General features: G+C 51.6%; 1 protein-coding gene across 1 annotated transcript in view; it reads left to right on the top strand.

Annotated features, from left to right (window-relative positions):
• The window catches only part of KIAA0895L (KIAA0895-like ortholog), a 13,541-nt gene continuing 2,415 nt past the window's right edge, over nucleotides 1-11,126 (top strand). Inside the window, exons 1-3 of the mRNA XM_010585187.1 lie at nucleotides 1-231; nucleotides 3,976-4,119; nucleotides 10,981-11,113. Coding sequence (XP_010583489.1) covers nucleotides 1-231; nucleotides 3,976-4,119; nucleotides 10,981-11,113 — 508 coding nt within the window. The remainder of the gene's footprint in view (nucleotides 232-3,975; nucleotides 4,120-10,980; nucleotides 11,114-11,126) is intronic.

Here is an 11,126-nt window from a genome sequence, read left to right as displayed (position 1 = left end):
ATGCGCGCCGCCGCTTCCCTGCCCCACATCGCGCGGGGGCGGGGGGAGGAAGGCGGCGGGCGGCGGAGCCCCTGCCTGCTCGTGGCGCTGCGGCCCCGCAACGTGGAGGCGGAACGGGAGCGGTTCTTCCGCGCCAGCTTCGCCTACGACCCGCAGTTCGAGTACGCCGAGCCGGTCCCCGCCGCCGTGCTGGATAAATACGGAGCCGCCTCCGATCGCTTCGTCGCCCAGGTGAGGCGGGGCCGGCGGGTCACGCGCTGCCTGCGCGGGGCGGGCGTCGCTGCGGGCAGCTGCCAGAGCCCCCGGTGCCTTCGTCCCCCTGCCGGTACTGCTGCCCGCTGAGCTGCCGCGAGCGGGGGGCGGGGGGAGCGTCACGGCGGGGCTGGGGAGGGATGCTCGGCCTGGGAGGAGGAGGAGGAGGAGGAGGAGGGACCCCGGATCGCGCCCTCGCCGCCTTCCTCCCGCCCCGGCAGGGCGGTAACGCGGCAGGCGCGAAGGTGTGGGCGTCCTCGCCTAGGGCGGTGTCACCCCCGCGATGCCAACGGGACGTACCGGGGTGGGAGCGCTTGGCGGTGGGGCCGGCCGGGGGCTGGTCCGTGGTCCACGTGGAACCTCGCGGCCCGCTTTCCTTCCCCGCTTCTGCTGCCTGATCTGGCCCCCTGCTTTTTGTATCCTGCCTTCAGCACGCTCGCCCCGTTCTTAAAAAGTTTTTTGGTTACCCAGCCTACCCGCAGGAGTAGCCCGCGCTCCGCAGTCAATGTGGGCAATGGTCATACCAGTGGCTGGGTGATGCTACCAGCATCAAACTGGTTCCTGGTGGTGGTTAGGAGCTCGATGCTCCCTCAGGGACACCTCGCTGTTATTTTTTTTTTACGCTTGTTATTGTAGAAATAACGGACAAGGAGCCGGAGCGCGTGGGTGACTGCATGGGAAGTGGTCCTTAGCCGGAATGACCTGGTGGGTTAAGTCCGGCTTGTTTTCTGCAAGGCCTAAAGGCCGTCTGGCGTGGCGGCACCCTTAACGCATCAGCAAACGCGGTTAGGAATGATAATTGTTGGTGCAGGCTCCCCTTAAGGAGTCTGCATTATTTTGCTTAACTGTTTCCCCATTGCTCGTAGGCTACTGAAAGATTCCCGGCTTGCTCTCTGCCACGGGTAATAACGGTGGGTGGGTAGCAGGGAGCAAACGGGCAGGAGCGTGCTTGCTTGATGCTCTGCCTGCAAACGAGCCTCTCCTGGATGCAGGCAGAGCGAGGCAGGCAATGGAGCGGCTCCGTCCCTTTGCTCTGGGTTTGGAGCCGGGAGCCTGGCGATGCCCCAAAACCAGCTTGCTCTTCGGGCTGGGCATCCCGCCTCTGGCAAGAGCATCCTTTCTGCCCCACGGGCCCCTTTCAGCTGCTTCCGAGGGAGCAGATAAAAAACAACTCTTCTCTTGACTCCAGACTTGCACGCCAGAGGCATCTCTTTCCACCTCCTAGCTGGGAGCTTACATCTGGTGTTTCAATAACAACTTCTTCACCGATTTATTTATTGCTTTTTGAATGTTTACTTATTCTTGCATTACTTCCCATATCTCTGCCTGAATTATTATGTGACGATTCAGGCTCTTTCTGTAAACAGCTTTCTAAGCAGTTAGTCATTTCCAGTGCCTGCCGTACCTCTGCCCCAGATAAACTGGTGCCAGCGATGCTGTTGCAGGGGAGACAGTCTGACTCCTGTAAAGACCTGGCTGGCTTTTCAGTGTTTTCTTCCTGCATTTAAGTGCATTTCGTTCTCCACGTAATGCGGTAAAATGAGTTCTTCGGCGCTATTTCCTCCCTTGCTTTCTGTTTTGGTACAGTTGACTTTCAATTATTTATCTTTTACTATATTGTGATTATTTTTTTCTGCGCATTACTTTGAATGAATACAACTAAGTGTTCGTAACCAGTGTGAATGGCGTCATCCTGGATCCTAAAACCCTTTGCGAGAGATATTAAGTGTTAAGTGTTTCTACCGGTGTTTCTCCAAGTTTTCCACTGACAGTGTGATGGGACGGTATTCATGGTTCCTTTGTTCGTACCCTGCAGTAACCTCCTTCCAGTCTCTTTTCTTTTGGGAAACCTTTTCCCTTGCCAGCCAACTATTAGCTACAAACTGCTTTTATTTTAAAAACCTGCATTAATCATGGAGCTTAAATAAATGAAACATTTTGCTAAGCCAAGATCCTTGGACAAGAGCAGACAAACCAACATCAGCTCCCTGCTTCCAGCTTGCTGCTCCACCAGCTGCTCTGCACATGCTTGGGGGGGTTATTTTATTTTTTTAATTGAAAATTTAAATAAGCTAGAAGGATTCTTCTAGCCCCATGGAGGCTCATCACTCTGGAGATCACGTCCCTGTTTGTTACAGGAATGGGAACATGAGCAGCACCAGCACGGAGCTGGGGCTGGAGGATTTGTTATCCCACTGCGTATGATGGGTGCACGACTTCGGGCTGCCTGGGGATGCTCAGCAGCCTCTCAGAACACCAAATTTGGTATCTTAGGAATTTTGCTTGCTGGGACATGCGCTGGAGGTCAGCGAGGAGCATGCTCTTTGGTCGTCTTGCTCCTGGGCACCAGCTGTGCTGGGTTTCTCTTGGCTTGGCATGTTAGGTCCTCTGGGAGGAGAGAACAAGTGGTTGAGCAGAGGTGGGAGGAAGAAACGGTCCTTTTTTTGCCACTGTCAGCAGGAGGTACCTTGCAGCGCTGCAAAACCAATCCTGATCATTCAGCAAAAGAACCAAAAAACCCAAACAAAAAAACCCCCACCACCACCAAAAAAAACCCCCAAACCAGCAACACAGAAAAAACCTGCGCAACTTCTTCTGGAAAGACACAATAAGTGACTCGAGAATAAAAACCAGCAGTGCAGAGAAAACTGTTCAGGGAAGGAAAATCAGGACCGTCTGCTGGGATAGGGGAGGCTGCTCACCAGATGCAGACCACAAAGCCCCTCTACAGGTTATTGGATGGCTTGAGTACTGGTACTGCTGGTGAGCACCCATCTCCCGATCCTGGGAGACCTTAGGGATGAGGGCGGGGATGGGACCTCCTCTGCAGGGCTCCAGCTGCTGCCTGAAGCCCGTACGAGAGCAAAGGGGGTTTGCTCAGCAGGAGAAGGTAAAACACACACAAGTCAGGAGCAGCACTTGGCCCGGGGCTGGGAAGCTCGGCAGCAGCACAGCCAGATTTACAGATGCAATAAAACTGCTGGAAAAACTCCAGAACTCGTGCAAAGTTGTCATCATCTGGTTTGGGGTATATATTAATAGGTTGGAGAAAGTCATTGCTTGAAAATACAAACTCACTTTTTGGGAAGGAAACATGCTAATAAATGCTTGTATTTTGTAGATGCTCCGTAAATGTTAATGCTAATAAAATAGCACATGCTGCTTTTATTAGAAGGCTGTTGGTGTGCGGTAGGCTGGTTGCGCTGAGACCTCAGCCGAAGAAGAGGAAGCAGCAGCGCTGCAAAGGGTGACGCTGGTGATGCCCAGCTTTCCTGCTGGGCTTGCAATCCAGCACTGCAATAAGAAACTCTCAGCGTAAAAAGCAAACTGATAAGCTAGACCCAAGCACTAGAGTTTGAAAGGAGAACTGAAAGCAGAGAAGATGAAAATAATCATGGCTTTAACCTCCAGGGGCAGCATGCTGTGATGATGCTCTTTCTCTTCTGCTTTGCCCAGTTCCTACAACAGATGCTTGCAAGGGTGATAAAAACCAGAAAGAATATACTGTGGGTCGTGCTGATTGCATTAAGTGTCCGTCTGTCCTGGTGGCCACTTCCAGCTGGCTCAGTCTCCTTGGCTTTTTAGAGATTGCAAAACCACGTCTCACTTTATGGGCGTTTATGAGGGATTATCTCCGCTGGGGTTTACTGCATGTGGTATTTTAAGATGTGTTTATAAGCGGGGAAGGTGTTTGCACTCATGTTTTGTTTCTGCATGCAACAGGCGATCAGGATCATTCGTGCCGTCCTGGAGAAGTACGGGACCTACGAGAGCTTCGAAGTTGCCACAGGTGGGAGGCTGTTGAGCAAGTGCCAGATCTGGTCCGTTATCCGAAAGTACATGCAGAAGGAAGGCTGCGTGGGAGAGGTAATCCATGTCCCTGTATTATCGCTTGTAAACTACAGCTGCAAAATACTTATTTTCTGATAAAAAGGACTTAGATTAGGAAGTGTTTTGGGTACAGAGAAGAAACTTTTCTCCTCTGAGCTGTGGTGTCCTTTCAGCGCCGGCTTGGCTGCGTTCGCTATACCCTGGCGTTAGGACATGGGTGCTGGTTCCCCACCGACTTCCCATGATTTTTTCAGTGTATATCTCCCGAGAGAGAGAGAGGAGCTGCTGCTTGTCTGCGTGGCCTTTTGCTGTGCGCATGAGGCATCAATTACCATCAGGAAGCCATCTCCCTGTGGTATGGCAGACATCTCCAACAGCTGCCTTCACTCACATGTCCAAAAGCAAAGCTGGGGGGAGAGATTTCCTGCTGTCCCAGGGGATGTGCCAGGTTACAGCACTTTGAAACCCCAAGCTTGGGTTTTAAAGCTGTGAAATACGTGGTTAAGATATGACGGTAGCCGTGCGGGATGAAGGCAGGGGGGGAAGTTCAGCATCTCTTAATCTGGTTTCTCTGAGCAGCATCCAGCGTGGGATGTCCCACAGCTTTGGTTAAGGGGCTTTTTTTTTTTTTCCCCCTTCTGCTAGCAAGGTGTGGGCAAAATGCTTCCACCGTCCTGGGTTCAAATGCTGAGAAGGATTTCTGGAGCTGACTTTGCTTTTTTTTGGCTTGCAGGGCTGCCTCTGGCTGTTGGCTGCCGGGCAGAAGTCCGTGCAGTGCTGGCTGGCACGGGGGGCTTCCTCGCTGCTGCCTCTTGGCCAGACTATTTTTCTTAGCTCTGATTTTTCACCTCCATCTCCAAACAGGGTTATTCATGAGCATTGCCCTGAAGCATCAACTTTCTCAGGGGTACCCAGGCCATTTCACGCCTGCAAAAGCAGGAGTGAGCGGTTCCTCAAGATCCCACCTGGCCAGGGGACCTTCCTCCTCCAGCCTCCTTGGGTTGTCCCTGGGATGTGGATTTGGCACCTTGATCCTCCTAAGCCTTTGCTTAGGACAGAAGGGATTTCTGCAAATCTCTTACTATAATTCAGATGCCTTTTAGTACCCAGAACCAGTCCTAATACCCAACCTAGCAGCTGGCCAGCCTTACAGACCTACACTTATGACCTGCTAGTTGTGGTCCATCTCTTGATTTTTATCAGTTGATTAAATTCAGCTATTTTGCTTTTCTCCATTAATCTAACCCAAACTGAGCTCTGGCTGGGCAGAAAGCCATCTTTTTTTCTTACATATTGGTGTACAACTGGCTTCCTTCCAGCCCTGTGTAATTTTCCCTTTGCTCCAGGGAACGCAGGGTTCAGTAATTATGTTTGCACATCGGCATGTGAGATAAGTGGGCCTTTTATCCAAAACTTTTGATAAGTGCTTTTAAAACCATTAAAGCATTGGTTTGCTCATTCCTACCCATTACAAATTTTGCTGAATTTCTCTGGGGCGGGGAAGAGGGAAGGGTTTCATCTGCTCTTGATACAGCAATGTTGGCAAAGCTTGCTCCCCATACAGAACCAAAACTTGATGAAACTTCTGTGTCGCTGATAATTTAACACCCTGTCGGGGAACTAGGTGGTTTCAGACATGTATGTCCCTCCCCGCACCTGTATCTATAATTCCTGACTTTCACCTGCTGTGCCCTGTCTGTTCTGCCATGCCATTTCCTTCCCTGATATGTACTAATTGTGATGGCTTTCTTAAAAAAACCCCAAAACCCAAGAAGAAACTAGTGCAGGGGGGTTGTGTTAGCCCAGAGACTGACCCGCTGATGCATCAGCTGCCTGTGCTGCCTGCAGGCAGTCCTGGCAGGCAGCGCGGGCCAGGCTGGTGGCAGTCGCTGCAGGCAGCTGCCCTTTGTCCCCGGCGCTGATCAGCGAAGGCAGGATCCCGCTTTTCGGCACCACAGGCAGCATGCTCGTGGGTGAGTATTTACGCTATAATTAACTTTGTGTCTTCAAAAGCTTCTTTGTCGGGGTCAGAGCTGCAGATCCTGAAGCTCTTCTGCTTTTCTTCTGGCTCAGGACCAAGGTGACGCTGCCGGAGCTCAGAGGTCTCCATGTGGATTTCAGCAAGTTCCCAGCTTGCAGCAAAGAACCCCCTGGCCCCGTTGGTAAGTTCTGCATGCCAACCCCTGGGGTTGTGAAACGTTGTTAGCCTAAATAGCGCTAGCTAGTATCTCCTGGGATCCCATCGGTGGTGCCCCTCCACCTCTGACCTGCTCGATACCCGTGCTTTCTTGGCATGCGAGGTCCTGAGCAGCACTAGGGAGCTGGGGAGAGGCAGGAGCCCGTGCCGTGGGGGCTGTCAGCAGTCTTCCCTCGGTTCCTGGGGACGAGCTCTTTCTCCATCGTTGCATCCACAAAAGCTGAGTAGAAGTTTTGAGGACCATGAGGATACTCTGGGGATCCTGCTCAGAATAACAGAGGTCACAAAGCTGGACAGCTGGCATTGCTGCTCCAGGAATAAGTGTGGCTGAAGTCGCAGCCCCTGTTTTAACAGCACCTGCAAAGCTGGAGGGTTTCCCAAAATAAGGCAAGCGGTGCTGCTCAGCGGGCGGATGGGCTGCTGCGGCCAGAGAAGGGCTGTGGGCAGCGTAACGGGAGCGTGCATAGCTGCAGTCTGTGATGATGCTGAGGGTCCCTTCCCATCACTCCCAGATGGCTGGCTCTGCACGGGGTGGTTCCTGGCACCTCTGTTTAATATGACAAAGCAATGCTGTATCCTCACATTATCAAATAAGGGGAAAAAAAATAAATAACCCAAGTCAATTCCTCTAAAACATCATCAGACTGACATCCAAAGAATGACATCATGGGGTTTTGCCCATCAGCTTCTCATCATGGTGGCCCCCGGGTGCATCTGTATCGTCGGCTCTCGCAGGGGGACTGCGACCTGCGGCTGTACCCGCGGCTGCAGCTGCTCTCATCCTCTCTGAGCGGTGTCTAATCCTGTTTCCCAACGCCTGGATCAGTCCTTTTCCGTCCCTCATTCCCCTGCCCAGCTCTGTCCTGGGGTCTCTCCGTCCTTAGGACAGGGATGGGGAATTTCTCCCCAGGCCATGGCAGCCCGGTGTCTTCCCAAGTTGGGGGCTGTTTCTGCCTGCAAAACCCCTGCTGAGAATTCGCCTACCTGATCGTGAACTGTTGCAAACCTCATGCGGTGGGTTGCACCGTTTGCTGATGCTTCTTCGTCCTGAATCTGCTTCCTAACCACTTCGCTTGATGCCATCAGGCTCTTGTACAGGGAAAGGTAGTTTTCGCTCCATATAATTGAGTTGAGCATTGCTGTTTCTGTGTTGCCTTTACTTTTTCTTACCATTAGAGAGGAAAAAACAAAATCAACAGTGCTCCCTCTGACTTGAATTCTTCCTCTAAAGGCTCTGGGATGTTTTTGCATGGAGTTTTCCTTGATTTCCAAAAACACAGAATGGTTGCTTCAACTACACCCTTCCCTCTGTGCTCAGCCACCAGCAGTGTCCCAGCTTATTGCAAACCGATTCTTCTGTGCTCTTGGATCTTTCTCCAGATGCTGTATCCCAGGGAATGCTTTGGTCTTCATTTCAGCTCTTGCTGCCTTGCCTAAAAAGAGCTCGTGCAAGACCTGGTTTCAGCACTGAACATCACACCACCTCTTATTTTCCAGCTGTTTGCTGCATTTCTCTTTGCTCACCCTGTGCATAGTGATACCAGATAGGAAAAGAAAAAGAAAAAAATTGGGGTTTGGACTGTTCAGCCTACCTTGTCTTCCGGCATGGTAGTGAAGACTGAAGGACAGCAGTTGCCTTTCCATAATTTGTCTGGGCTCATTTGGTGCCCACATTGAATTGTGTGAGCAGCTATTGATGCTCTGGCTTTAACACTGAAGTTCTGCACCACCACAAGATGGAAATGCCTGGCCTGGTGACCATTGACTTGTCCTGTAGCATAAAGGCCCCCCCAAAATAATATAAAAATTAGCTTTTTTAAAGTCAGAGCACTCTCTTGCAAATGTTGCTTAATGCTTATTAAAGCAGGGTGTATCTCTGCTGTAGGCAAGCTCAGCCCTTGTAGGATGCTTAAGTGGGTAACAGCAGGGAAGATGCAGCATAGGACTTGGGACACGGCATTCCCGGTACAGCAGAGGAAGAAGCCATGTGCAGGTGATGGACAGATATTTGGGTTATAATAAAAGAGTTTTCTTCAGGGGTGGGATTTAAGGTGCCAGTGCAGATGGGAAGGGAGAGCTGGAGATCACCAGAACGGCAGGGATGAGCTGCATGGAGCATTTATCCATGCAACACTCAATACAATTAAAATCCTGGGTTTATGCAGTATTTCACTTGTGCGGGTGCTCTTGAGTGTTGTTTTCAAAGATAGCTTTTGAAATTGCACAAGGGAAACTTGAACTGTTGGTGGGATGCCAAGCAAGCACCAGCCTCCCCAAACACGCCGGCTGGGCTGAGCCCTCCGCAGCAGGTCCTGCTGGTACGGGGGACCTGGAGCTGCTGAATCCCTCTCGCCTGGGGATGGCTTCTGGAGGAGTCCAGCGTAACGTGGCCAAGGATGAGCAACTGGAAAATGGAGAGAAGTGGAGAAGAGGAGCTCTGGGGGGTGGTATTTTTTTAATAGGCTGGGGGAAAGCAGGTGTAAGAATAGGAGTGTTTATCCTAGGGAAGAAGTTAGTTTTTCTGCATCTAGTTTCCTAAATTCTAGCCTCCTTGGGGCTTATTTTTTCCCTGTATAGGGACAATGAAGTGTGACAAGACAGCAAGATGTGGATCTGGCCTTGCGGACCACTCCCAGTCAACCAAGCATCCTGTATCCTGGTAGCAGAGCTCCAGCTGACACAGTGCATCGTCTCCAGCGCTCCCTCTAAGAGCTGCAGGTTGGGCAGCAAAGACCTGAGGACCAAGGGCTGTCACAGGGTCTGGGCAGCAGTTCTGTGCTGCAGTGTCTTCAAGGGAGCAGGAAAAGTGCTGCGACGATGAAATGTATTCCTCCCCTTCTTTCTTTTGGTTTAAAGTCTGTCCCCTGGCTCTCCCCTTCCCCTCCCGTGTCCCAGGGTTTCAGCCTCCACTAGTCGCATTTGGGATTGCCATGTCAGATGTCCAGGCTGTATTCCCATCAGACGGAGCTGACCTAAGAGATGGGAATTGGTTACAATCATACCAAAACCTGGCTCATGCGTGCCTCCTTATTTCTGCTTGCTGTGAAGCTGTAACCTTCCCTGCCTCGGACAGGGCTGTTAGCAGAAGCTGGTGCTGCTGCCAGAAGTCTTGTCCCTGCCAAGAGCCCCCCACGAGAGCTTGTGTGGCCGGGGATGGTGATCTTGCTGGAAACTAACCTAGAGTATAAGACCAGTTTTAGTCCGGATCAGTTCCCTGCCTCAGTTTGTCCCAGGTCACCAAGGTCCGTGGCTGGATGTGGGAGAGGGCAGCAAAACTGCAACCCATATTTATTTTGACTTGCTTACTGGAGCAGAAATAAAGCTCAAGGAGCTATACACGTCAGAAATGAACTGGCAAGTCTTTTCTTGGAGTTGGAGGGATTCTCTTTCACACTGGTATATTTTAATCCAGGTAAGCAATTGCACTGTAAGTATTTTTATGCTGTTTGTTGGCCCAGTGGTAGACTCTGCTCTGTTACATTGCACTTTTGGCTTTTGTGAGCAGCTTTGCACAATAATAAATCTGGGTTAAAGCAAACCCGTTCAGTCTCCTCTACTTTTTTTTAAATAAGAGAAGAATTGTCATGTAGTAATGTGTGTGCACATTTTCATCCTGGAAAGTGTCAGCTGTGAAATAATAGATGTTTTTTAGAGTTAACGTGGATGTGGCAGAAGGGTTTTGAGATGAAATTGGTATGTGCCTGAAGGTCCCAAGCATTGCCGCGGCCAAACCTCAGATACGAGAGCTTCCAGGGCTGTCTCTTCCGGCAATGCTGCAGCCTTGAGTCACTGCAGGTCTGAAGTCGGATGGTCAGAAAATGCTGCTTGGCTGGCATGTTAAATCCTGTTAACATAGAGCAGCTGTCTTGGCTCCAGCACTTGTGGTGGCCAGGTTTCCTAAAATAGCTGGGTTTTTTTTCTCTATAAAGATGTTCCCTAGTCCTGCACATGCATTGCCCGTCCCTGCTGCGAATCGTGGCTGGCACACACAGTTCCTTCTGCAAGGGTAGGCTGGCATGGATCCGTCCTCACTGCTCATGTCTTGGAGCCTTGAAAGGGAGAATCAGCAGGAGAGTCTGTGAAAATGGAGCGAGAGCCTTGGTTCCCGCATGGGATATTTGTCTGGGCGGGACTAGAGGTTGGGCCCATACCAAAGCAGGCGCTGCTGGTTGTTTAGAGCAGGCTTGTTTTGGTGACCAAATTTACTGCGTTGTCCCATTGCTAGTGGGGATGCAGGAGTGGAACCAGGCAGGTCTCTGGAGGATGCCCATTGCATGTGGCCATAAAATTGTGAGGACCCCATGGGAATGAGCCAGGGAGGAAGGGGGATGCTGGAGCCAGAGGGATGCTGGAGGAGGCTGCCCAGGAGCTGCTTGCTCCCCCCACAGTGCCTGCTCAGGTTTGCTGGCTGTAAAGAGATTAAAGCAGTTATTTCAACCCTACCGTGGGATCATCCATTTCCTCTCAGCATCCTCTCAGCACTGGCAGTGCCCTCCCTGCCTGCTCCTGCTCTCTGTGGTTTCTTTGGGGAGATGCAGCACGAGCTGGTGATGGTGCAGCAGTGCTGGATGGTGCCGCCCGCGGCGTTGGTGGCTTTTTCTGACCATCTGCCACCATCTCGGTCTCTGCTTAGAGCCAAGACCCCGCTGAGCATCTCCTCCCATGAGCGTGCTGACACTATTTGCCTCATTTCTCTGCAGGTGGTGGTGCAGCTTACTGATGACCTCCTGTCGCAGGCAGTGATGATGGTGGAGGACAGCCGGCCGACGCTGGCCATCAACCTGGCCGGAGCCCGGCAGCACTGGCTGGAGGGGATGCTGCGCCACGAGATAGGTCAGCGGGGGGG

The sequence above is a fragment of the Haliaeetus leucocephalus genome, unplaced genomic scaffold (assembly GCF_000737465.1).
Source record: "Haliaeetus leucocephalus isolate CR32 unplaced genomic scaffold, Haliaeetus_leucocephalus-4.0 Scaffold92, whole genome shotgun sequence".
NCBI classification, from domain to species: domain Eukaryota; kingdom Metazoa; phylum Chordata; class Aves; order Accipitriformes; family Accipitridae; genus Haliaeetus; species Haliaeetus leucocephalus.
The sequence above is the reverse complement of the archived record's forward strand: the minus strand, read 5'-3'. Positions and strand labels throughout refer to the sequence as shown.